The sequence below is a fragment of the Chiloscyllium plagiosum genome, unplaced genomic scaffold (assembly GCF_037043375.1).
Source record: "Chiloscyllium plagiosum isolate Xiang-an unplaced genomic scaffold, Cpla_swu_hap1 HiC_scaffold_3, whole genome shotgun sequence".
Lineage (NCBI taxonomy): Eukaryota > Metazoa > Chordata > Chondrichthyes > Orectolobiformes > Hemiscylliidae > Chiloscyllium > Chiloscyllium plagiosum.
This window is the reverse complement of record NW_028270141.1, coordinates 30,988,169-31,016,047: the sequence shown is the minus strand read 5'-3', so window position 1 is coordinate 31,016,047 and position 27,879 is coordinate 30,988,169. Positions and strand designations below refer to the sequence as shown.

At 37.9% G+C, this 27,879-nt stretch overlaps 2 protein-coding genes across 3 annotated transcripts in view; one reads left to right on the top strand and one right to left on the bottom strand.

Moving 5' to 3' along the window:
• mcph1 (microcephalin 1) overlaps positions 1-27,879 on the top strand; it is a 330,444-nt gene that overhangs the window by 190,200 nt on the left and 112,365 nt on the right. The gene's annotated exons all lie outside the window — the stretch shown is intronic.
• The window catches only part of LOC122541993 (angiopoietin-2-like), an 89,072-nt gene that overhangs the window by 31,742 nt on the left and 29,451 nt on the right, over positions 1-27,879 (bottom strand). The window contains exons 2-5 of the mRNA XM_043679289.2: positions 24,524-24,679; positions 16,406-16,527; positions 10,985-11,217; positions 9,649-9,776 (exon numbers count right to left, since the gene is read on the bottom strand). Of these exons, the coding sequence (XP_043535224.1) occupies positions 9,649-9,776; positions 10,985-11,217; positions 16,406-16,527; positions 24,524-24,679 (639 nt within the window). The remainder of the gene's footprint in view (positions 1-9,648; positions 9,777-10,984; positions 11,218-16,405; positions 16,528-24,523; positions 24,680-27,879) is intronic.

Here is a 27,879-nt window from a genome sequence, read left to right as displayed (position 1 = left end):
TTTAAAAATACGGAGACTAAAAGTCTACATAGTCCTACAAACGTTGTCTCATCAATGTTCTGTATCACTATAACGAAGCTTCCCTATTATATTCCATTCCCCTTTCAATAAAACAAAGTCAATGCCTTAATCACTTGCTGCACATACATGCTAACCTTTTGTAATTCATGTAACAGGACACCAGATCCTCTCTACTTCGGTAATCTCATTTCTTTTGAATAATGTGCTGCTTTTCTATTCTTGTTGCCAAAATGGGAAAAATTCATCGTTTCCCACATAAAACTGCATGTGCCAAATTTTTACCCTTTCTCTTAATCTATCCTGTATCCCTTTAGGGAAATCCCTGATGTCCTTTCCACAACTCAGTCTCCTACCTATCTTAATGACAGCAAATTTTGAAACCATATGTTCAGTCCCCTTCACCAAGCACTTGGTTTCCAAGATTCTAATTGAGGTCCCAGCACGAATACCTGCTGCATACTACTTAGTACATCTTGCCAAGCTGGAGTGATCCATTTATCCTGACCCTCTGTTTCCTAGTAGTTAAACAATTCTCTGCACATACTGATATGTTGCTCCCTAGATTTTAAGGTCTTATTTATATCAACTCTTGATGTGACATCATGTCAGCAGCCTTCTGCAAATCCAAGTGCACCACCTTCATAGGTTCCTGTTTGTCCACATCACCTTGTTACTACATCAAATAACTCTAATAAATTAGTCATACAGGTCATTCAGCTACATTGCGTGTTTCATCAGCGCAAATTAGTTATAACATGATTGATGAATTGTGGATGTAGTTTGGATAAAACAAACTTTCCACTGAACGAATATAGTGATTTTCTATTAGCGAGTTTCTGCAGCAATTTTCCATAGCGCAATTTTCTACAGCAGTTTTCCATAGCATGATTTTTTTCTACAGTGCGAGATTGCAAATGAATACAATTGCGTGTTATAACACAACAACTTGTACATCATTTCTCTTTCACACAGCCATTTTGACTATGCTGGATTGCATTAAGATTTTTCTAATTGCCCTGCTATAATCTCCTTAATTCAGAATTCCAGCAATTTCCTTATGTCGAATGCCACACGAACAAGCCTGTCGCATCTTGGTTTCTATTTCCTTCCTTTCTTAAATAAGGAATTATATTCAATATTTTCCATTCTGATGGCATCTTTCCAGAATCTAGGGAATTTTGGAAAATTATGATTAAATGCATTGAATACTGTATCTCTTTCTAAGATTCTAGGATGAAATCCGACCAAACCTTGTCAGTCTAATATTTTTCTCAGTGCTTTCCCTTAGTGACTATCGCTTTCTTAAATTCCTACCTTAAATTCAGCTTTTGATTTTCTTATCTCTTGGATATTATTCATCTTCTAAAGTGAAGACAGATACAAAATATCTGTTCAATGCTTCCTCACTTTTGTAACTTTCCATTATTAATTCTGCTGACTCACTTTATAGAGGACTAAGCTACATACTTAGCCTTTCTCTTAATACCTCGAGAAAACCTTACTATCTGTATTTATATTTCTAGCTGGTGTACTATCACACTATATATTTTCCTCTTCATTTTAGTCATTCTTTGCTGTTCTTTTAATATTCTATCCAATCTTCTGACATTGTACTGAGCTTCAAGAAACTGTATACCTTTTCTTTCAGTTTGATACTTGAACTTCTATAGTTAGCTACAAATTACACATCCTTCTATAGTTTTTCTTTCTTATCAAATCTTTCAAATATCTCCTTGAACATCACTGCATTTCTCCTATACTATCCTTCACTGTGCAGTTTAGCCAGTTCTGCCTTTATGCGCACATAATCACCTTCTAATTAAGTTTGAAAACACGCACTTTGGAACGATTCCTCAAAAGGAGCCCAATAACTTAACTAATCTGTAACTATTTTGTTAACTTGTGAAAATGTACTATTTGATGGATCATGTTCTTTAATTGAGTAAATAATTCAGTACATCTAAGCTGAACTTTTTCGGCAGATATTTGTTCTGTTATATCATAGTTTGTGGTTTCCAAAATGATTACTTTGCTCCTTGATAATCATCAATCCATTACAGATGTTCTGGCAAATGTTTCTGACAATTTGGTACAATAACGTGTCAATATTGTTCTTGGCAAGAAAGCACAGATGTGATTCTGTACCTACTTGATGAAGAAAGCTCTTCAAATATTAGAATTAATTGTCTACCATTTTTAGTAATTTGGTTCCCAGTATACTGTGCTAGCTTGGTTTATCAGTTGAATGAAGTAATGCAATGTTCTCCTTCTAACAACAGAATACTTTCAGTAGAAACATAATCCATGAGAGGGCCTTGAAATTATAAGTTGTTTATAAATAAAATAACAATGGAGTAAGCCATACCTATTTTCCATTTAAAAAATTATGCCTTACTGGGGTTTTGTACTGGATATCAAGCCCTACTATCCCTGGAGACATCGAGCTGTACAGCATGGAAACAGACTCTTCGGTCCAACTCACCCATGCTGACCAGCTATCATACAGTCATTGAGTTGTACAGCACGGAAACAGACCTCTTAGTCCAACTCATCTATGCCGACCAGGTATTCTAAATTAATCCAGTCCCATTTGCCAACACTCTAAACCCTTCCTATTCATGTACCCATCCAGATGTCTTTTAAATATTATAACTATACCAACTTTCACCACTTCCTCTGGCAGCTCATTCCATACACACACCACTCTTCACATGAAAAAGTTGCTGCTTAGGTCCCTTTAAGTCTTTCCCCTAAACTTATGCCTTGTAGTTGTGGACTCTCCCAAACCAGGAAAAAGACTTTGTTTATTTACCCTATCCATCCTCATGATTTTGTAAACCTCTATAAAGTCACCCCTCAGCCTCTGACGGTCCAAGGAAAACAGCCCCAACCTATTCAGCCTCTCCCTATAGCTCAAACCCTCCAAACCTGGCAACATCCTTGTAAATCTTTTCTGAACCCTGTCAAGTTTCATGACATCCTTCCTATAGGAGGGAAACCAGAATTGCACCCAATATTCCAAAAGTAGCCTAACCAATGTCCTGTACAGCCACAACATGACCTCCCAACTCCTATTCTGAATGCTCTGACCAATAAAGGAAAGCATATTAAACACCTTCTTCACTATCCTATGTACCTGAGGCTCCACTTTCAAGGAACTATGAACCTGCACTCCAAGGTCTTTGTTCAGCAACCCTCCCCAGGGCCTTAGCAATAGGTGTATAAGTCCTGTGCTGATTTGCCTTTCCAAAATGCAGCACCTCACGCTTATCTAAATTAAATTCTATCTGCTGCTCCTTGGCCCATCCAATCAAGATTCTACTGTACCCTGCTTTTCTGTCCACTATAACTCCAATTTTGGTGTCATCTGCAAACTTACTAACTATATCCCCTATGTTCACATCCAATTCATTCATGTGAACCCAGCACCGATCCTTGTAGTTAGCTATGAGGAGGCTGATTAAATTCGGGTTGTCGTCTTTAGAACAGAGTTGAGGGGAAAACCTGATTGAAGTGTACAAGATTATGAAGGGCATGGGACTAGGTGGATAGAAAGCAGCTGTTACCCTTAGTTGAAAGGTCAATAATGAGGGGATGAAACTTTAAGGTGAAAGGCAAGAGGAGTGGAGGGGATTTCAGGAAAACCTTTTTCAACTGGGGATGGTGATCATGGCTCGCATTTCATCTTGGAGCAGTTGGAGGTTGCACACCCTGGGTGGGTTGTCAAGATTGGAAATCTGAATTGGAAATCATTCCTGATAAAGAACTTTGTCCGAAACATCGTTTTTCTGCTCCTCGGATGCTGCCTGACCACCTGTGCTTTTCCAGCACCACTCTAATCTTGTTTCTAATCTCCAGCAATTGCAGTACCCACTTCTGCCGAGGTTGGAAATCACACAACCTTTAAAAAAGAATTTGGATAAGCACTTGAAATGTCATAATATTTAAGGTTTTGGCCCAAGTGCTGGAAAGTGGGACTTGTGCAGATTTAGACTAGTTTGTCAGTAGACCCAAAAGGCCTGTATGGTACTGTATGATTCTATGAAAATCAGCGCTGTATGAAGCATTCACAGTTTAAGTAAGACAAAGGCAAAATAGTTCCTCTACTATGTTTTAATAATATGCCTCAAACTTAACATCAAATAGTTGTTACCACTGCAACAGTAAGTTCCTTACCATGTTCTTTATAGTGGGGAAGACTTTCAGGGAGGTATATTCCTCTCCTCTGGGCTCATGAGTGGCCTAAATCCCAGTGCAAAGATTTAACCCAAAGTTGTTCTTTCATCTCCCTGGTAGGGACAAAATTATTCTGGGATACCAAACCTGGGGAAGCATTGTTGTGCAGACATTTGAAGCAGAATTGAGGGGCATGAGCTCACTATTTATTTATTTGTTTATATATTTCTCCATGGCATGGGGACCCATGGCTCATGAGCTCATCTTCATTCTCAGAATAAATGTATTCACCACAGAAGGCAAACAAATATTTAAACTTGAATAAACCTTACATAAGCTGTGGAGTATTGAATCTAGTTTACCAATCAGCTGGATCTGTTTTGAGAGATGTTTTGGAGAGAACCGCCAGAAGCAGCCTAAATGTTCAAAAATTTGTAACAGCGCCATCAATGAGGAAGTAAATACCTGCTGGCAACTAGCTTGCCTCCTCATTCCTCCCAATAGATTGATCACATTCTCAGTGTGAGTGTCCATCATCTAGTTCACTAGTAATTCAGAATTTTAAAGCACTCCGCAGGGGTCTGCTACTCCAGTTTAACAATTTTCCACTCAAACTTTGAGAACAACTATATTAACCTGTCAGACTTGGTATTTCCTTTAGAAGATCCTTGGAAAGATAGGTGAGTTATGAATTCATTTTTAAGAAAGAATTTTAGAATAAATGTAGTGTTGTCACTAAACCAAGAAGTGCAGTCAAATAAGCACTTATTATTTTACAAATAGTTTAAGGTTTGGAATTTAGCATCTTCAATGAACATTTGTATGACAGCTTTGTGCCATTTTATTTGTTTCAACTGAGAATTTGAAATTCTTTTAGATAGCCCAAATTGTCAATGCACTGTATGTTGTGAAATGGATCTTGTGCAATTTGGAAAGATACTAAACTCAAGATTTGGGCTTTGATGAATTAACAAACCACACTAGAAGGAATGAATAGAGGTTTGCACTCCTAATAGGTGGCTCATCAACCATCTGGAACATAAGGATGCATTGGTATGGAGTTAGAATAGCAATTATGCCCCCCTGTCATGATTAGGCTGCACACACTAAATCGTGATGTAATTTGGAGGGTTCAAATCCAAATTCCACATGCTAAAATCTGTTTAATATTAATCTCTAACTTTAACACTCTTCCAGAATCTGATAGGTGTCATCGCAGGGTTTCTTCAGTTCAGCAAAGCATATTACTGCATCTCACTGGATTTTCTCTGTTGCCATTGGAGTCCAAAGAATTGGTTTCTAGTTGATTTGTATGAATGGTGTCCCATTGATTTGTTTGTATGCACTCAACAAAGGCTTTACTTTCTCTTTATTTCTCAATCAAACAATATCATTACATTACATAGTTCGGACGCAATTATTTTATGGTTTATTTTCCAAACTGATTTTTCATTCTGCCACAGCAGTGGGTCCTAGCATCATGATATTAATTTTAATTGCAATTAGCATTAGTTTTGTTCCACTTGTCTTTGTGCCATTAAAGCTGTAATAGCCATACTCCTCGTAGTTAGAATTAGGTTTATCTTTCTTCTCTAAACTACCATTCTACATAATGTTCTACTCTTTGCAGTACATTGTATACTAATATGTTGAAACAATAAATGATATGCACAGTTTAGTTAATAATCATGTTAATTACCTGTTGAATGAGCAGAAGCATAAAGTACTGAAATAAAATAAGCCGCAAAATATGTCCCCAACAGTGACCCATATGTCACTCTACTTCAGGGCATCACTCAAGGATCAAAGCTTCTTTCACATCTATGTAATCAAAACAATTTAACGTAGTCCTCACAGAATCGCGGTCAGTTGATTGTTCCATTGCACAACCCTGTCCCTTTGAGACTTAGTTTCCTCCGAACTGTCATTTCCATTGACTCACAATTAGATGGTTTATTTGTGATTGCAGGCTACATAATTTTTAATCAAAGACTGTTGTGCTCACTACTTCCCAACTGTGATAGGGCTCCTTATTCTGCCACAGTGAAGGTATGCAGGCCCTCGGGCATCCAAGCTTCCAACAGCTTTCTCAAATCAACTTTGAATAGGCTATTAATTGCCATATCAGGCAGTCAAAAAATGATTTATTCGGTGTACAACACCCTGCACAAAACATCATTGTGGAAGGTCAGAGGTTTACTTTACTCTCACTTAGAGTTGAAATGTCCCAGAGAAAGAAGCGCTATTCTATTGCCTTCAAAAGTATTACTTATTATAGCTGATTTCTGCTCAATTTAGAATCATTTTAATACTGAAAACTTGTTGACTTGCCTACACTTGAACACAATTTTGACTGGCCCTTAAATGTAAATTCAACTCATTGGCATCTCATTCACAGATTTATCTTGTAGTTCAGGGCCTTTCATGTGACCTCTATAGAGTTTTTAGAAACTAAAAAACACTTTTATTTGTATGTAGAATTGATCTGGAGTGCTGCTGTTCTGTGTTCATTCTCAGCATTCTCAATCACTTGAAAGATATTTGTGGTTACTTCATGTCTTGGCCATTTTAACTCAACATTTGATGCTCATTTGAAAACAAAACTATTCACCTCTTCAATCCAGTTCCAGATTGGTTTTTGTCAAGCCTTTTTCATCTGCTTCCAAACATTTCACATGGGGAGAAACTAGAGATGATCCAGTTGTTCCATCTATTCTCTTAGAAAGTAGTTTAATCTGGTCTTCATAATATGTCCAGATGTCTGTCCTTCTAGGTCAGCTGCATTGCCCCAAAACTATTTGTATTTGTTGATGAAAGAAAATATTATTTCTGTTGTTGTCACACCTCAGTATTCCAGATTTTTGTTTTGGAAGTGTGTCAGATTGACTTAAGTATCACATTCTTGAAACAATAGCGATTCCCAACTAAATAGCTAGGAATAACCCAGTAAGCAACCAGCAAGTCAGAGGAAAGGCAGGAACAATTTAGGTCAAAAAGCAAACCATCAGTAGAGTACAGTCAGCAATAGTGATCAGTTACAGAAGCATACAGCACAGAAACAGACCCTTCAGTCCAATTCAAGTTTCCCAAACTAAACTAGTCCCACTTGCCTGCGTTTGCCCCATATCTCTCTAAACCTTTCCTATTCATGTACCTGTCCAAATGTCTTTTAAATGTTGTAACTGTACCACTTCTTCTGGCAGTTCATTCTACACCCAAACTATGCTCTGTGTGAAAAGTTGTCACTTTTAAATCTTTCTCTTCTCACCTTTAAAATATGCCCTTTTGTTTTGAACTCCCCTAAACTACGTAAAAGACATTTGTTGTTCAACTTATTATGCCCCTCAAAATTTTATAAACCTCTATAAGGTCATCCACCAACCTCCTACGCTTCAGTGGAAAAAAGTCCCAGCCTATCTAACTTCTTCTCCTTATAACTCTCACTCTCCAATCCTGGCAGTTTCCTTGTAAATCTCTTTTGAGCCCTCTCCAGTTTAGTAATATCTTTCCTATAGCAGGAAGACCAGAACTCCAGTTTACTCCAGAAGTAGCCTCACCAAAATTCTATACAATCTCTACATAATGTCCCAACTCCAATACTCAATGGTCTGAGCAATGAAGGCAAGTATGCTAAATTATTTACAAAAATGTTAATCATTTTAACAGAATCGACTTGGACTTAGAATCCTTATAATGCCTGGTATCATGACCTATGGTATGGTAGCTCTGCGAGTTAGTATAACTACAAAAACACATTCATCTATTAATTACTGCGCAATGAAACTCTGTCTCTCCTGAAAACAAGTGTAAACCAATGCAGGTCATCATACGGAATATACACTTCAGCAGCAGAAAGTGTTAGAGTCATCCTGGGTATATGAATAGGAAGGGTTTGGAGGAATATGAGCCGGGTGCTGGGAGGTGAGGCTAGATTGGATTGGGATATGTGGTCAGCATGGATGGGTTGGACCAAAGGGTCTGTTTCCAAGCTGTACACCTCTGTGACTCTATAATTAGTTAATCATCTCCTTAATGAAAGTTATATTTGCAGCTTTAAGGTGGTTTCTATCTGAAAGTTAACAGAATAATTCAGAGGGCCACCTTGCAGTAGAGTGGTTGTGCCTTACCCTGAACCAAGAGACCCGGTTCAACTCCCACCTGCTCCAGAAGTATGCAATAAAATCTCTGATCAGGTTGATTAGAAAAAAGGTTATTTTTTTTCTTAAAATATTCAGTTTTAAACATTCTTTGACTCTAAGCAATGACACATGAGAATCATTTTAAATTTGAATTTCACAATAGCTTCCAAATCTGAATAGTTTCTTGTCAAATGATGGTTGATTTTCTTGGGATGAAGTTGATAGCCTAAGGTGTACAAATCCAAACTGGCAACAGAATGTTATATTGTATAATACTCTTAATTTAATTAAAAGCAGTATCGGGGGGACTCATTACAGTGCAGGGGGTCATTCAGCCCATTATGGCTCTCCAAAAATATAAGAGAATTAGTTTCATCACTCCATCTCACCACCTTAACCACCCCCCCATCCCAACTATATTGCCCTGCATTTTTTCCTTCTCATGCATACCTCCACTTTCCTTTTGATTGCTATTACTACATCTGTTTCTACCACCATTTCAAATGCATGTGGTACATTCCTGATCACAATTCGCTGTCTGATAATTTTGCCAATTATCTTAAATTTGCATCCTCTATTTACTAACCTGCCAGTCAGTTTCTCCCTATTTACAGTAAACAATCTTCTCATACTTTTGAATGCCTTTACTCGGCCTCCCCGAATCTTATCTCATCTAAGGAGACTACTCCCTTTTTTCTAATGTTTCCACATCACTGAACTTTCTCATCTAGTAAATAATTTGAGACATTACCATTCATCATGTAATATCAGTGTTATATTTTTTTTAAAACTTGTCTGACTGAACCAGCAAATAACATCACATGTTAAAATCAATGAGGTACATAAAAATTGGAGTTACAAAGCAAGTTAGCTTTTTCCATAACTTTATTTATGGGTTGGTAATAGACACAATTTATTTGTCATCAATTTGTACCTGTATCAAACCCTTAAGACAAAATCACCTTAAACTTGACACCAGGAAAAGGAAGAAGATAATCTAGGGAGTTACAAAAGCTTGCTAAGATTTTAAGGAAGACCAGGCTTCAGACTACAGGCCAAGATATTGCTCATCAGTAAATATTGGTTCTCACGTTGTCTCAATTAACATTATAATTACCAAATCAAATGAAATTATTTCTTGGGTTAAGGTTATTTCTTGATTTGTTGCAAAGGAAGTTGCTTAAAACTATAGTGATAACATTAATGTTGCTCCTATTTTCTAATAAATCCTATGAAAATGTAATATGAGGTTACATTTCATAGTGTTTGTACTCAGAGCTGTAATTAATAAGTTCTCACTGTCAACACTTACCTGTTTTGGTTGAGTGGTGTTTGATACAAAAAGTGTATAGATCCCATTTGCTCGAAGTCCTGATTTGTAAGCATCAGCACAATCTTTAAAGTGGATTTGTTCCTCTTTGATTACAAATGGGCTTTTGGCTGTAATATGAAACAAGTGACAATCTAACTTATCAACAATAATTATTTTAACCAATAGTCTTTGCTTATTCCCATTGACTCATTCAAAGAATTTGCACCAATTGAGCAGCTTTAATTATTGGGATTTGAGAGTTGTGGCTGCAACTGGGTTCATTGGTACAGTATTTCCAAACAAAACTGGGAGTCAAGTAAATGAAGTCCTCTTAAGGAATTAAAGTACATAGTAACCAAAGTGGGAATATTGTTTTACACTGGTCAAAAAAATAAATATTGCACAGGTTTAGTTATTAGAGTTAGAAACGCATTGGGAGATTTTCTTTTATGGTACAGTTTATAGCTATAATAGAAAAAAGATAATACATGACTATCAACTACAGGGCTGAATTCATGAGTCCTGGTAGTATTGTAATTTTTGTGTAATGTCAAAAGGAATTTCAAACAATGCCTGTCATTTTTACCCATCCACTCACCCTCTTAGTAAGGAATACAGGAAATACCTTGCCTTGAAAATCTACGAGTTACAGTTTATTGCTTTCATAACAACTTGCAACTGAAAGCTTCATTGTAAAAGTTTACACTGTTTCATCTCTGGGGAATGCACACGGACAGTAATTTAAATGACAGCAGCCAGATTTTACTAACTAGTACAAATGAGATTCATTTTAAAAGTTAGCGCTCCTCGTCTTGTACCTTCTGTCTTCAGCTTCTATTTATTGAAGTCCCTGTTTTATTTTTGTGATAAGTATTTGGAATAACATATTGTAATAGAACAGTAGACAGCAAGCAAATAAACAGTAGACAGAAACTTGATTGAGTTCAAGATTGGTTCAGTTTTGCCAAGGACTGTCAATCTGCAGATTTATGTAAACATTTTCTTAAAATGGTCCATGACAAGAGATATCAAATTAAACCACAGCATTGTTTTTAAAATAATGTCTTGCCATTTTTTTTGTTGGCTCATGGGGTTTTCATTAGCAGCAAAGCATTTGTTGTTCTGAACTTTTCTTGGATTTAAGCAATTGAAGATGTTCTTCAACAGGGTACTTGTAGTCTGTCTTCAATAAACATTAATGGTTTGTTCCTAAGAACAAGTTAAAATTTACGTTTGTGCTTAAGCAGACCATTGCAAATATTTTGTATAACTTGACTTTTAAAGAATCACCCTGTCGCTGAGTCAAGAGAGTTGAAAATAATGGACAAATACTCACAACCATCAGGGGATACGAGGTTAATCAGATTGTGAACAGTTTCCATCAAGTTAAGCTGCTGTTTCTGAATGACTGTGTTGTTCAATGTTGCTGTAACCAACTGCTTTTCCAGTTCCTCGATTATGGAATTCTGTCGTGTTACTAATTCTTGGAGCTGCTGTTTTTCTTGTTTCAGTGTTTCAAGTTCAGCTGCATGTTTTTCTTCCATTTCTAAGACTTTTTGTTCCAGTAAACTAACAAAAATGAAACAAAGTTATGTTAATGCAGCTTTTGCATGCAGTTGTGACTAGGGTGACCACAGTAGATAGGAAATTTATTATCTTACAGTTGAGAAGTGTATCACAGCACAGCATGTACCCTTATTACCTTCAAAGGCAAAACAGTGTGGATGCTGAAAATCTGAAATAAAAACATAAAATGCTGGACATGTCACTTTTAATGTAAAGAGATAAAAACTGAGTTAATGTTTCATATTTGTGACCTATCCTAAAAGTTCCAAGAGAGCACATTCTGTAAAGTGACTTTCACTGATGATAGCCCCCTGACAACAAAGCTCAATTGTCATGAAAACCCATCTAGTTAATTATTGTTGTTTTATATAGGAAATCTCCCATAATTACCTGGTCTAGCCTACATATGACTCTACAACATCGACTATACAATATTGCGGTTGACTCTTAACTAACCTCTCAAATGATTAAACACACCAAGTATAATTGGAGCTGGGCAATAATTGCTCACCTTTCCACGTGTTATGAAAGAAAATTAACAAAGTAGATTTAACATGGATTTTTCTGAAAATAGTTGTGTATTTAAATTCAGGTCTGATTTACAAAGGAAAAGCTATATTTACTACTGAGACATGCTTTTCAATAGGAAAGTTTTTAAAAAGTTTAATTTGACATTTTGGCAAAAAGTGAAAAGCAGTAAAATCACCATGCAATGTCCTATAACTTGTCCATCAAGGATAATTGCAACAAATATGTAAGCAAAGGACATGATGTACTGCAAACTGAAGTTTTCTCTGCCAACATAGTTATATGTGTCTATTTTTATATCAATTTACAATCTCTGAATTATTGAGGAAGTATGATGTTAAAAGCTATATTTCTAAATACCTGAAGAACCTTTGGAAAATAGTGACAAAACATTTAAGGATGGTTCATTATCTGATCAATTTAATTCTGCCATGATTATTGAAACAGAAAATGGTTTTTGGTATCGTTACTGTCAATTCTTGTCTTGACACTTCACTTGAAGTTTACAGTCGTACTGAGAGACTCCAAAGCGAATTCTGGAGCAAAACATTCTATTCTATGGAGAATTAGCTTATTTTATTCCTGTTATGTTCTACAAATTGTTTATTGAATCCATAGCCCAGTTGATTGCAGTACAAGAAATGGAATGCAAAAAATTGTAATGTGAGCTTAAGTCAACTTTTATAAGCGACAACACTGGACACATGATACACTGCTGTTCCCTCATTTCTACTTTTCCAAGCTGTTAAATCTAACTGACCCTTGGACTCAAGTTTAAGCTTGTAACACATCTTAGGAAGTAAATCAACTAGCCATCTGTGACAGACAAAATATTAATGCAAAAACCAACCCTTTCTTAGAGTTTTACACTATTCAATAATTGGTTGTCCAAGCAGAGAATGACTAAATTATAAAACATTTGCAATAATTAGTATCCGCTGTTTCCAAAAGCTTAATCTTTTGCCGGAGAAATTTCAAGCAAACAATGTTTGAATTAATAGAGTTTTAAGAAACGGTTTGTAATTAAGAGGACATAACTATAGCGACATAAAGGACTAAACACTTATGGTAATGAGTTCAGTGGGGCTTCACCCATTTAGAGTTTGGTTCAAATACAGCCCAGAAAGTTTAGACAAACCCAGTCTAATCTAATGGCAAATTGATTCAACAATGCACAACTGATAATAAAACAACCAAGGAAAAGCAATTCTGATTCAGTAACCAACTCCTGAAAAAATTCTTCTTACTGCATCACGTTCTTTGATCAGATTTCCTTTAGACAGAGCTAAGGAATTCCAATGGATCAGATCAAAGCTCTGCCGCCCTGTTATGAAATAGTAGTGTGGACAATCTAACAAATAATTGAGGAGAAACCTCCAACCCTAGCAATGGAGGAGCCCAGCACGTTCATGCAGAAGAGTAGGCTGAAGCCTTTGTAACTGTCTCCAGCCAAAAATACTGAAGGTTGAGATGGATCAACCACTCTGCTAAGCTTTCCCGAGTCTTCAGATTCCCTCCATGTGAGATGAAGAAATGGCTGAAGTGGCTGGATATAGCAAAGCTAATGGCCATGATGATTGTTGTATTTATGTGTACATGCATGTGCACCAAAAATAACTGTGCTCTTCAGTAAATGGTTCATTACGGACACAATACTGGCATCTATTGGACAATGTTCAAAATGACCAAGTAACAGCATGTCCATGAAAAGCAAGACAAATTGTGATGAATGTTAAGCTGTATTGATTATATTTTGGGACTGTCTCTTTAATCAAGGAAAACTGGAGGAATGAAGGTTGTCAGACAATCAGAGAATCTCTAAAATGTGAAAAGAAGCCATTCAGCCAATCAAGTCCGCACAAAGAACTGTGGATGCTGGAAATCAAAATCAAACACAAAAATCAAAATTGCTGGCAAAACTCAGCAGGTCTGGCAGCATCTATGGAGAGAAATCAGAGTTAATGTTTCAGGTTCAGTGACCCTCCAGAGCATCCCACGCAGACCCAGCTCCCTCACCCCATTCCCTGTAACTCCACATTTAACATGGCTAATCCACCTAACCTGCACAACCCTGAACACTATGGGACAATTTAGCTTGGCCAATAGACTTAACCTGCACATCTTTGGACTGTGGGAGGCAATCCATTCAGGCACTGGGAGAATATGCACACTCCACACAGACGGTCACCCAAGGTTGGAATCAAGCCTGAGTCCCTGATGCTGTGATGCAGCAGTGCTAACCACTGAGCCACCATGTCATTCATGTCATGTGATCTTTTATGAGTTTTGCCCCACAGCAAGACTGTGCAATTGTGTTATCATGGGACAGGAGAACTCAATTCAGAAGATTTTGAAATGTATGTATGCTTTAGAACCTGAAAAAAGGGATGAGCAGCACAGTTGGTTGTAATCAGATTTTCAGTCTGAGTTTTTAGGCAGAGAGGAAGAGAGAGAGTTTGAATATGAAAGACTGCTGCTGCAGCAGAGCAGCATAGGCTGCAAATCCTCTGCAAGCCACCAGATAGAATGTGGAAGGAAAGGTAGTCTCTTGTCAAAGAGACATATTCCATGACCCTCGAAAGACTCAAGATTTGTCCTTCAGGCCATGAGGACAAATTGCCACAATGAGCCTTACTGCTGGTAGTCTGTTCAGAATTTTTCAGAAAATTGAAGGAAATAGCTTTTGACAGTCACAGAATATCATCACTCAATGAAGTGAAAAGATGTGAACCCAATGAATGTAACCCTGTGGAGAGCAGATTATAAAGCTTTTACATATAAATACAAATATGTGTGGGGTTTGGATTATTGGTTGTGTAAAGAGTTTATAAGGGTTATCTTTTCTGTAGTTTAGTTTTCCTACTGGGTATTAAATGGCAGCTTGAATTTTATCTGTTATAGTAAAAGTGTTAAAACTTGAAATTATCTTGTTCAGTTCCTTGAAGTTGGATCACCAAGTCCTCAATTCCTTTGTTTAAATTTATCAGTATCTAAGGTGATCACAAAAATATTCAATTCAACCAATTAATGTCCCACCGCCATTCATCTTCCGTGAGAACTGTGCCTTCATACATTCCAGCAGCAAAATAGCCCACAGTACAACAGGAAGTGTCAAGATTGGTCACATACAATCTGTCATTTACTCCTTACCCCTTATGACAGGAGGACCCAGACTATGACCACCTCAGCAGAGCCTGGACTGGTATCAGAATCTGCTATCTAATTGCATTGCTCGGAAGCCCTGAACAAAGGTTATCCTCTTTGACTGGACCAAGACCTGCTGATAACTGGGACAAGATTTCTAGAAATGTGCCTGCACTAAATGTAATAACAAGACAGCAAATGATATAACCTGCTATCTCTGGCTGAGGGACAGTGAGCAAAAAGGCAACGCAGGGATGCGGTGAACATCATGGTAGGCTCAGAGTGAGTGAGCCTGGAGATACAGTCTGGTGTAGGCCCCTGAGAACACAATGTAATTGCTGCAGCATTACAATGAGGTACAGCATTAAAGTGCAGAAGCATACTTTAATTGGATTGGAGATATGCCATGGGAATTTTTAAGAGGTTGGCATGTGTCGGATACCAATGTGAAATGTGTATGGACAGAACCCATAGAACATGTCCAAGATGTTTGTGCCTATGTCCATTATGCTGTTTGCTCTAATTGGTTGCGAGTTTAATCCACCAGAAGCCTGCTCTGGTGTCCTTTATTTTTAATTTTCCCAATGACTAGTTTGCATGATGAGTTTGGTAAGATCATTAGCAAGGCATTTAACAAGCAGTAAAGAGCATCAATGAGGCACTAGCCACTTCCGGGCGAGAAGCATAGCAGATCACTTGAGAAAAGTAAAAAAGATGCAGTGAGATGATCTCAACGTCAAAATTAGCCTCACTGAACATCTTGCCCAATGCTGCCACACATTTTAATATATGGCACATTGTTTATTTCCTGATAAGGTTCTGTGTGTTGTGTATTATGAAGGAATTTTGTATTCTCCATATTCCTATTAGATGCTGATGACATAAATTTACCTTGTAATTACACTTACCCTCTGCAAGTAAATCTATAATGTTCTCAATAGTAGGAAAATGTATTTAATGTTATACTTTTATCTGCAGGTTCCATTATAAATCTGAGCAAAGTGATTCATAATGGCTAAAGATGTGGGAAGGATCTGCATGCATAACATATAGATTTTAAAATGCAGGGACATCATTTTTAGATATTCTTTCATGGAATGTGGGCTTTGCTGGCAAGGTCAGCATTTGTTACCTATTTCTTGAATTGACTTTGAGGGTAGTTAGAAATCAACCTCTGGTATGGATCGAATCACATGTAGCCAGACGAGATAAGGATGACAGATTTCCTTTCATAAAAGACATCAGTGAACCAAATAGATTTTTACAGGAAGCAACTCTCAGTTTTTCGTTGATTTAATTGATTGGTGTGATTTGAAACCATGACCCAGAACAAAAGGCTTGGTCTCTGACTACTAGTCCAGTAATAGCAACGTCGTGTGACTAAATACTCTTGAATTTAGTTTCAGGCACTGTCAAAACAGACAATTTCTTGGGAACACTAGCAGTTAACAGACAAAGAATAAATGTTAAGTTTTAATACAGTAATTGTTAGACGTACTGTTAACTGAAGGACACTTACCCATTCTTTTCATGTAGTTTAGTAATTTCGTTAGTTTGGATCATTATTTGTTTTTCCAATTTATTGGTAGAGAGAGAATTTTCCAAAAGCTGAAGCTCAAGTCTAGATGTTTGATTCAAAACCTGGAAAAATTAGATGAAGTATTTATCCAAGAGGGAAAAATGATACTTAAAATGGTTGAATGCTATTTTCATTAAGCATGATAATTTTTTCTAGTTGTTGAGTGTTTCTCTTGGCATATTCAGATTTTTTTTATTTTAAAAGCTGTTTTGAACAACTGTTACTGTAAAAATAATACAATAAAATGTTTTGGCATCTGAAAATGGCAGATGTTTTATATTCATGGATGGGATTTCAACATTTCTTATGAAGTTGTTATTATTGTCCATCTCAAGTTGCCCCTGAGAAGTGTGGAGATGAATTGCTTTCTTAAAATGGTGTAGATACAACCAGAGTGCTATTAGAGAGGAAACCCCAAGAATTTGACCCAGTGACACTGAAGGTTGATAAATGGTAACCGCATGGAGGCAGGCCATTCAGCCCATTGTGACCATGTTTGCACTCTGGTACAGCAGTAGAACTAGTTTCCACCACCTTGCTCCACATCCCATTTCCCATAGCTGAGTGTTTGTGTTATTTGGGTGTTTATTTAATTTATGATCCTCGTAGAGACTAAATTGAAATCAAATTTGCAAAAACTGGAAAACCAAAAAGATCACCCCACAAGATTTCAAGTTTTAAGAATTTTACTGTGACAAGTAAACCAAAGCAAAATTGACTGAAGTTTTTTTTAATTTATACTCAAAATTATATAAATGACATTTCTGTTTATCTTTTAATACAACTGAAAATCTCTGGCTGGGGCTATAATTATGTTGTGCTTTAAGGAAACGCTTCATTCTTCAGGAAGCAGTCCTAAAGTTCTTTTCAGCTGAATAATAGTTTCCACACGGACAAATCATACATTACTCCCAGCTTCCATCTGGTTTTCTCCTCTCCCTGTTTTGTGTTTCACAGAGCCATGATAATATTGCTTGACTGCCAAAAGGTGCTTCTTTCAGTTTCCAGTGATGTTTCCGAACAACTAACAACAGTCAGAAAATCTGGTGAATATTTCCTCCTGGTCACAGCAGGATAACACTTCCAGAACTTTCATCTATCAGATGTGTTTCTTTGAGAAATTGTCAGTCCTGCAACATTCCACTCCAGTAGCTTATAGAGAACACAGAGCTTTCTCTCTTTGCTGGCCACAGCCGCTGTCATCTCCCCTCTCTATCTTTGTGTCCACATCTTGGAGATTAAAATCTATCCACATTCTACACATCTGCTCTTGCCATTGTTTGCAGATGTTAGTGTATCTTCACTTTGACTACAGCAAATCAACCTGAGTCCCACTGACCTCACAGCAACCAAGCCAGCCCAGGCTTTCTTTCAGGCAGGATTTGGAGCAGATCACGTGATCCCTTTTATAACTTTACTTTCAATTATACAGCCACTATAAAACATAACAAACTTAATGACCATGTTCTTATAACAAATTCCCTTTCCAAAGCAGCGATATAGTCTGCTGATTCACACCTTAAGGAAGTACATTCCACATCAGGTATGGTTCCACAATAACTGGTTCTTTGGCTTTTTGTCACTGGATTGTTTGTTGTGTTGACTCTGTGATTTTAAATACGCTATCACATCTCTCACTCTTCCCTTCTCGAAAGGGAAAAACAGCTTCTCCAACTCTTTTGCATAAGTGATGTCCCTTACCTCTTAGACCATTCTCATTAATCTTTCTACACCTTCTCTAAAATCTTCACATCCTTCCTGAAGAGTGTTGCCCACAACTGGTCATATTCTAGCTGAGGCGGAGCCAGCATTTTATAAAGGTTTGTTATAAGTTTATATCTTTGTACTCTATTCCTCTAATTATGAAGCTCCTTATTCCATATGTTCTTTTTTCTTAATCACTTTCTTAATGTGCCCTGCCACCTTCAACAACTTGATTAATGTCTTGTAAAGAAAGGTCGAACAAATGAGGCTTGTATCTACTGGAGTTTAGAAGAGTAAGGAGCAAATTGATTGAGACACATGAGATCCTAAAGGGTTATGACAGGATGCATATGGAAAGGTTGTTTCTATGGGAGAATCTAGAAAACATGAGGGGTTACTTATTTGACTCAGGCAAGGAGATTTTTTTTCTCCACAGACAGTCATAGATCTTTTGAACTCACTCTCCCTTAAAAACCCAGCAATTTGAATATTTTGAATACTGAAGTAGATAAATTCTTCATAAGCAAAACGATGAAAGGTTATTGAGGTAAAGCAAGATTGTGAAATAATCTGATCAGCTATGATCTTATTGAATGGCAAAGTGGCCAAATGGCCGCCTTTTGCTCCAAATTTGTATGTTTGTATGATTTGTGCACATGGATCCCAGCTCCTTTTGTTCCTGTGCCCCTTAGAATTTTGTTAGCTCCCTTTTGTTCTTGTTACCAAAACGTACTGCTTCATACCTCTCTACATTAAATTTAATCTGTCACATGTCTGCTGCTTGATTGGCACAAGAGGGATGGGATGGTTATTTGTGCCAGTACTGTCACAAACCGATACATCTATAATAGGTATATCAGAGAAGATGGGATCAAGCACATTTCCCCTCATTTTGGTTTTCTCACCACAGGCCTGGCTGATATGTCCTTCCAGATTCATTCAGCTTAGTTAGTACTGCTTAGCCACTCTTGGTGACTGACATTGGCCCCCACCAAGAAAATACATCTGTATCCTTAGCATTATCCATCCCATTCCCAATCCAAGGTGAGGACAGAATAGGACACTTCAGCCAGAGTTCACCCCCCCCCCCCCCCCCCCCCCACACCGCCACCATTCATTTCTTTTATAAAATTCTCTTTGGTGATTCTTTTCTCTCTTCTTTCTTTTTGGCGACAAGCCTCAGCGCGGTCTTGGTGAGGCATCCATTCAACCTGGCATGGCAGTATCCCAGCCCCCAGCTTGGTGGTCTCCCAACCCCAGCATGGTGATCTTTATGCCCAGTCTTACCTCAGCGTGGACATCCGGCCTCCACGTGATTTCAAAGCGGTCCCCTGGCGTCAAAAGGAAGCCAGACGCAGACTGGAGGAGAGGTGCCAGTGAATTTCCATGAACTGGTTTGGAAGGATGACTGTTCTGAACTTCTTATTTCTCTATTTTTTAATTTATTCCTACGATCGGTAATGCTGGACTATTTATTTCTTTACTTTTCTAATTTTTTTTCCCTAAGAACTTGTACTGAAGAATCTGTACCTAGGTACCTTATACCTAAAATGGCGCAGTAAGTGGTAACTTATAAACTTTTCACTGAACTCATTTGAGTACATATGACAATAGAGCTAATTCAGTTCAGTGCTCCTGGTGCTCAATGTAGAGGATCATTGTGGGTAACCAGTGGTTAATAATCAGGAGTTTTCTGTGTTCATGTTGGATCTGAGTGCTTAATACTTCCAGGGGTTCAGTCTCAAAAACGCAGGTCTTCCAGAGCAACCATCTTCTGATTGTATACCACTGTCTTACTACCTCAGCTAGGTCTGTCCTGTAAATGGAAATTCATCAGAGACTTCAGACAGTTAAATCAATATAGAATGAGCCTTCCTTAATTCCTTTAAAGAATGTGAAATGAATCATAAGACCATTTGAAGCAGGAGCAGGAACAGGCCTTTCAGCTCCAGGAGTTGGTACCTTTTTAATTTGTGTCTCCTAGTTCTAGATTCTGAGGGAAACATTCCTGTTAAGCTCCCTCAGAATGCTAAGCATTCCCAAGGATAGTAATGGAGGAATTGATCTGAGGAATGATATCATGCGCCAAAGAAACTCTTGTTGGGATTAAAACATCCTGGAGTATCATAAATAGTGTTCCTCAGGAGCCATTTTTCATGCTTTGACAATGAGTATTAACAGATTATACTGCTGCAAATCTGATTCTATCTTCACTGGTTATTTCCTAACAGGCTTTACAAGCACAGAGCCATTGGATAATAGCCTAAAGTGTAGTTTTCCTTTCTTTGCTCCAGTGGCAATTTCACCAAATTGAGCACACTGACACCATCATCCCTCAGCTCTGAATGAACCTGGTCATTGCCAGCTTATCACTCGCTAAGTTCACTTAGCTAACCTATGTTTTTGCCTTGTTGTTTTTGCTTTGCTGACTGTGATGGGAAGTTGAGATATGAGCAATTTGATCTTCCTAACTCATAAGAGCAAAAAACAAACCATTCTTTAATTCACTTATTTCAGTGTGCACTGGCACAAATGTTAGTCCGTTGTTTTGTCTGCAAATTGGTGTCACTGTTCTAGGTACCTAAGTATCTTTTGATCTGGAAAAGTAGTTGTGGTTATCCATGCCAAGAAATGTGTTCATTTTAAGCAGAGCAGTCGATATTTAGTCCATTAGTTTACATATGGAACAGATGTCTTCAGCTACAACTTATAATCAATACAAATCCTGAGTAAAATCCTAATGGCATTTCATACATTTAGAGGTAGGAAGGGAAACATTTTCAGTAATATGATCAACTAAGTGATATAATCAGCAACAAAATGCAATAACATCAGAATCCACTTTTCAATCAAAATAGCTGGATTTTTTGCCTTGGTTTAAAAAGAAGTTCAGCATGAGAATGAGTAGAGACTGTGTGGACAAAGCAAGAACAAGGGACAAGAATAGAAAAGAACTACAGGTAGAGTAATTAGGCAAAAAATGAAAAACAATACAAAGATAGGTTCAAAAGAGAAACAAAATACATGTTTACCTTCAAGAAAGATATGACTGAAAGGGTGTGACACTGTGTAGTTTGAACAACTAAGATTCTAAAGGGGCTTGATGAGGATGTTTCCTCTCAGAATCTATAACGAGGGGACACAGTTTAAAGATAAGGGACCTCTCACTTAAGACAGATGAGAAATTCCTTCTCTTCAGAAGGTTGTTGGAACTCTTGCACAAAAAGCAGTGAACACTGAGCCAGTGAATTAGAAAGATTGTTGATTTACAAGAGACTAGGAGGTTTTGAGGAGTGGGTAAAAAAGTTGAGGCCACCATCTGATAAACTATGATCTTATATGCATTTTTTTCTTCAAAGAAAATATGACTGAAGGGGCATGACAATGTAGTCTGAACAAATAAGATTCTGAGGGAGCTTAACAGGAATGTTTCCCTCAGAATCTAGAACGAGGAGACACAATTTAAAAAGAAGGTACCAACTCCTGGAGCTGAAAGGCCTGTTCCTGCTCCTGCTTCTGCTTCAAATGGTCTTATGATTTCTTTCACATTCTTTAAAGGAATTAGGGAAAGCTCATTTTAACTGTCCGAAGCCTCTGATTAATCTCCATTCTTCAAGACTTAGTTCCTACCCTACCAGTACCTCTTGTTTTTACAGATTGTAGTACAGTATTGGAAAGATAAAACTTGGTTTATAAAGCTTGTGTGTGTGTTTTTTTACATAAATAAAATTACTGCCTGATTTAACTTGCTACATTACTTGTTATGAATCCCCCTCTTTAGCTCTTGTTATGTCTTGTTTTTATTTATGCTTTGAGTCCGAGTTCTCACAGATGATTTTCACATCTACCTGTTTTACTCAGGTTTGAAGGTAGTGTATTTATTCTCAATGATACCATGATTGTTATACTGTTTGCTTGTTAGCGTAACCTCGGGTATACATATGTATTTTCCTCTTTTGTTCAGATTTTAATACACCCGGAAATGAATAGAGTACTGCAGTATTTATCACACATTAGCTACGTTTAATTGAGCACATCATTAAATTCATGTCCACTTAATTTCACACTTACAGCTAATCAGGTTCATCTGCAAAAATGTTATTTCCCTTAGAGATCGGTAGTTTGGTTAATCTCCATGTGTTGTCAATTAAGCCTCTAACCGAATGTTGCACTTTGGTTTTCCAGATGAGAGGAACAGTAAGTAACAGTTAGTGTTGAAATTAAGATCATATTGTATCCTCTGCTGATTAACACAGCGTGAACGTCTTTTGAACTTCTTTATTTACATAGTCATTGCCTTTACTTCGTCATTTGACTTCTGGACTCAATTGTTGATGAAAAATGAAAGGATATCCAAAGTAAATTCTTTTGAAGCATCAATTTTAATAGGATTAATTTATCTTGTGAAATCTGAAGAATCTGCATATCACTTTATTGATGAATTGTCTTTATTTTCAAGAAACCTTTGAAATCACCAGTTTTTCTCAGGACGAGAGGGTGGGGAAATGATGCAAGTTGCACCTTTTGAATTTAGTTCGATATTGGGGTTGGGGTATTTTTGTCTCAACTGAAATATGTATTTTGTTACTGTTAAATATCCATTCAGTGAAAAGTGCACAAAGAGAAGCTCATTTGTTGCATCCGATTTCAGTTCATTTTGCGCTTAAAATTAGGCTTACCAAATTGTCTTGTTCCCACTTTCCATTGCAATGGCTGGAAATGAACATTCAGGTTTCTTTTTGTGTTGTAAGTAGGTTTGAATTTAGTGTAACATCCTATTCTGCCTATTACATGAAAGGATAGTGTCTATTTGATTTTCTGTAATGACCACCTTGACTTGATTTGAATAAATTGTGTGGAATTTTGTGGAAAAAGTTGTGTCACAATTAAAGAAGAAAGAGTTTTCAACCATGCCCTTTCTTTCTGAATAAAACATGTGGCTTTAATATTTTATATCTCATGATTAAATTAAAAATCTGACAAATCTGTTAGAATTCTTTTGAGGAGGTAATGAGCAGGCTACACCATGGAGAGCCAATGAATGTTATCTATCTAGACTTCCAGAAGGTCTTTGATAAGATCCGCACAGGAGGCTACAGAGTAAGATAAGGGCCCATGGTATTGGAGGCAAGGTGCTAGCATAGATAGAAGATTGGCTGTCTGGCAGAGGCAGAGAATGGACATTAAAGGGTCCTTCTCAGGATGGAAGCAGGTGACTTGTGCTGTTCCACAATGCTCAGTGTTGCAACCACAACTTTTCACTTCATATATTCATGATCAAGATGAAGGAACTGAGGGCATTCTGGCTAAGTTTGCAGTTGATACAAAGATAGGTGGATGGGTAGGTAGTATTGAGGAGGTAGGGAGGTTGCAGAAAGACTTTGGTTAGGAGAGTGGACAAAGAAGTGGCAGATGAAGTACAATGTCGGAAAGTGTAAGGTCATGCACATTGGTAGGAAGAATAGAGGCAGGGGCTATTTTCTAAATGGGGAGAAAATTCAGAAATCTGAAGTGCAAAAGGCCTTAGGAGTCTTAGCCCAGGTTTCTCTTGAGGTAAACTTGCCAGTTGAGTCAGTAGTTAGGCAGGCAAATACAATGTTATCGCTCATCTCAAGAGGACTCTAATATTTAAAAAAGGGATGTACTTCTGAAGCTTTATAAGACTCTGATCAGACTACATTTAAAGCATTGTGAGCAATTTTGGGCCCCATACCTCAGGAAGGAGGTATTGCCCCTGGAGCAGGTCCAGAGGAGGTTCACGCGAATGATCCCAGGAATGAAAGGCTTAATGTATGAGGAACATTTGAGGACTCATTGGCAGGAGAGACGAGAACTGAGGGCACAGCCTTAGAGTAAAGGGAAGATCTTTTGCAACGGAGACAAGGAGATTGGTGGATCTGTGGAAGTCATTGCCTCAGAAGGCTGTGAAGGTCAGGTCATTGAGTATATTTGAAACAGAGATAAATAAGTTGTTGATTGCCAAAGGGATCAAAAGTTCTGGGAGAAAGCAAGAAAATGGAGTTGAAAAACCTATTAGCCATGATTGAGTGGTGGAGCAAACTTGATGAGACAAATGGCCTAATTTCTCCTCCTATATCTTATGATCTAAAAATAATGTTTATCAGATCTTAGTAAGATTTTGAGTGGGAGTCAGATGTTCACATGGAGGAAGGAAGCATCTTTCCAAGTAAATCTAACAAACCTTCCTATGAGTGAATAAAATGCACATTGTTAAAGAAGGAAACTCCCTGACTTCACTGAGGAGTTGTTTTCAGCTAAATCTTAGCATGCAAATGCAGCAAAAAGTTGTATTTCTGTAAATCTAGGTCATTTGTAAAGACCAATAATCCTTACCTGTGCTTCCACATCTGTTAATTTACGGGTTTGTTCAGCTGTCCGAGTGAGTAGATTTGTTCCAATTTCTAACATGGTTGCTGTGTGGTTTTGTACTGCATTCTGCTGGATCTGCACCATTTCACTCTTCATATTGTCTTGAATGTAGCTTTCAAGCTGTAATGGGGGAAATACAGGCCTTAGTGTATTTCCTGAACTCTGAAATTTAGGTTGAAAAATATTTCCTGATCCCAAAGTAATGTCCAACTCGGACTCCAGGATTTGCATCCATTTGTACATTTGTTCAACCCCAACTGCTGTTGTCCACAGAAACAACAGACATAAAGCCCCTATGTATATCTTTGATTTAATTTATCACTGTCACGTGTATCAAGGTACAGTGAAAAGTGTGGTCTTACATATTTTACAGGCAGATTGTATTATACTAGTGCATGAGAATAACAAAACTGAGTGCAGGATATGATGTTACAGCTGCCGAGAGAGATCAACATTAACATCTATCCTCAAATTCCAACTTGATGTATATTCCAGCTCTTTAAGTGAAAGTAGTGTGCTGTGCTATTTCACTGTATTTCAAGGAGGAAATTTATCCTAGTCTTGTTTTATCTTTTGAGGTTTAGTCATTGTAAACCTATGTTTATTTGTTCTGTTCTTATCTGCAAGAATTCTCATTATTTTGAAAATGTGGATCATATTCCTCCTCTAAAGGATGGTGTCCATTAAAAAAAAAACAATTAATTGCCCTTCAGTCAGACTTACAGGAGTCTGAACGAAGTGGATAATGGTGAGGTTGGTGGCAGAATCAAGCAAGAAGTCTGTTGAGGTCCATCTCAGCATCAGGAGCATCTTGCTCCTCCTTTATATTTTTTATGAGTAATGTAGTAAGATTCTTACTAGGCCTCAGTGAGTTGTCAATTAAATGGGCTCACTGATTGTTAAACACCTAGTTGATAGCCCAACTTGCCTCATTAATATTCAGCTTTCTAATTTTAGCAAATTTACCAAACAACTTTGACATTGAAAACACATTATGGAAACCAGAGTGACTATCTGGCTAATTCAGTTTGCTCCAAAGGCTGGTTCATGTTAGATGTTAGTCACTAACTTTTCAGAGCATCTCCATGGGCACCAGGAATGTACCCACAACCATAGGCATTGGCATCCAATGTGTACCAGATTCTGAGAAGCCTTGTGGCACACCTCAATCTGCTTTTGTATTTCAATGCTGCACCCCAAACTTCATTGGCAACAATCACTGTAATTTGCTGTTAGGATGCTGTGCATTCAGGAACGCGCATCCAACTCATGGACTGGACCAGACTGCATCTCCAGATACTTTGCTCGCTATCATAGTACACAGCGCTTCTGCATTGTTTTAGTGCAGCTTTTTGGTCTTCACCCTGTCAGACCCCAATATAATGCTGTCATTAATTCTAACTTGGCTTGACATTTAACACAAAGGTAGGAAGTTTGTCATGATTGGCAGCAGGCCACAGTCAGGTCAAGGGGGAATAACCTTTGTTCAGGAGATCCCAGATATTAAGTCAAGGACAGCTTCTGATACCAGTCCAGAGCTTGGAAATGGTTGGTCAGTCAGCCACTCAGGGTCGCCAGAGTCCCGATTGCTCCCCATGCAAGTGGTGAGGAGCTGAAGCCTGCCCATCAAATTTTGGGGGCTGTTTTCCTCCTGGAATGAGAGGCAAGTGTTAAGGGAGGTGAAAATGGGTGGGACAGCTATGACTTTTGGAGCAGTTTGGGAAGTGTCCCATGTGACTGGCAGTGCAGAGAACATGTAGGTTTGGTGGTGTCAGAGTGACAGCAAGTGAGGGAAGATGCATGAAGCAATAGTGAAAGTGGTAGAACATGAACCTTGGTGGGAGGTGGGTGCAATGCCAGAGATAGAATGAGTGTAATGTATTGGAGAGAAGATGGTGAGACTTACACTGGTGGAGTGGAGAAAGCCATTGACTTTTTTTTCCCATTGTCCTCCAAGATGATTGAGACTGCTTTAAACTGGGTGGCAAATTCAGACCAGGTTGGCATGGTCTGGTGTCATTGCCTTCACTGCTGGTGTTGGTGGAAGAGGATGTCTTGCCTCTGCACCATCCATCCAACGTCCCCTCCAGGTCTCTACCCAAACAGCAGTGAGCCAATTTTCCCTCATCTGACATGTCCAGGGCAAATGTCAGGATTGTTGCAGGATGGCTCCAGACTGACACTGCTTATCTGGATGCACCATGGCTTTTTAAAGATGGCACAGCCGCAAGGGATACCAGTGAGTTCGAGGAGATCCATTGAGGCCACCTTGTTTCACAAACAGCGCATGATAAGATAGAATAAGGGTCAGGTGTAAGGATTGTCTTCGGAGCAAGAGAGGTCTTCAATGAGGTGAGCTTGGTAAGGTACAGTGAAAAATCCTTGGCTTAGGGCAGCACTGACATGGCTGCCTTGGCTTCATGGCAGGGAATTCCCTCCATAAACACAATTTTGATTTGGCCAAAAGAACACAAGAATCAGTCCTTGTTTCTGTTCCCATAACTTTGCGCTTGAAACCCCAGATTTAGCTTAATAAATTACTCTGGATCCTGTTCAAATCCCATTTTCAATGTTGGCTTTTCTTCTCACCAACTCAAGAATATTTTCAATTAGGAGAGCAGGGTGGAATCAGAAAATGTATTCCTTTTCAGCCATTTAGAGTTGGCTTAGGGCAGCACTGACATGGCTGCTGAGCAGAAACTTGAGTAATTTAATTTCTTGATGAGCTAATTAACAAAGTTCCATTTAGAACTTTTGTTAAATATGATATCAATAACTAAAGTTGTTATGTTTTTGGAATTTAAAGTTTATCAGGACATTATGCATATACCCTTGTTACTTGAGGATTAAGTTGAAGAGTGGGAAGAAAGCTAACAAGAAAAGTACTAATGCTGACTTGAAGGGCAAATTATTTCCTTCCAGCATGACATTCTGTGAAGCTTCAATGTCCTTGAGTGAGAGACAGGAGGAAAACTCCAGTCCTTTGCAAGTGGTCCATTTGTCTCAAGCATAACTGTTCACAATTTAATGCAATTTCTGTTTTTTTAATGCCTCATAGAAAAGTTTAGCATTATTACTTAATTGAGTGAAACCATATACAAACCAGCAGCGTTGCATGGATAGATGGACATTGAGAGACTTTCTACAGACTATTTGCATTTTACAAATTTGACCTCCCTTTGTATATATGCAACATAATGTCAATATCTAGGATGTATTTTTAAGACTATCAGCATCCTTAAAAAGCAGCTAATTATATTATTATAAGTTAATTTGACATGGAAAATATTTTATAGTTTGGGGACTTAACATTTAATTTG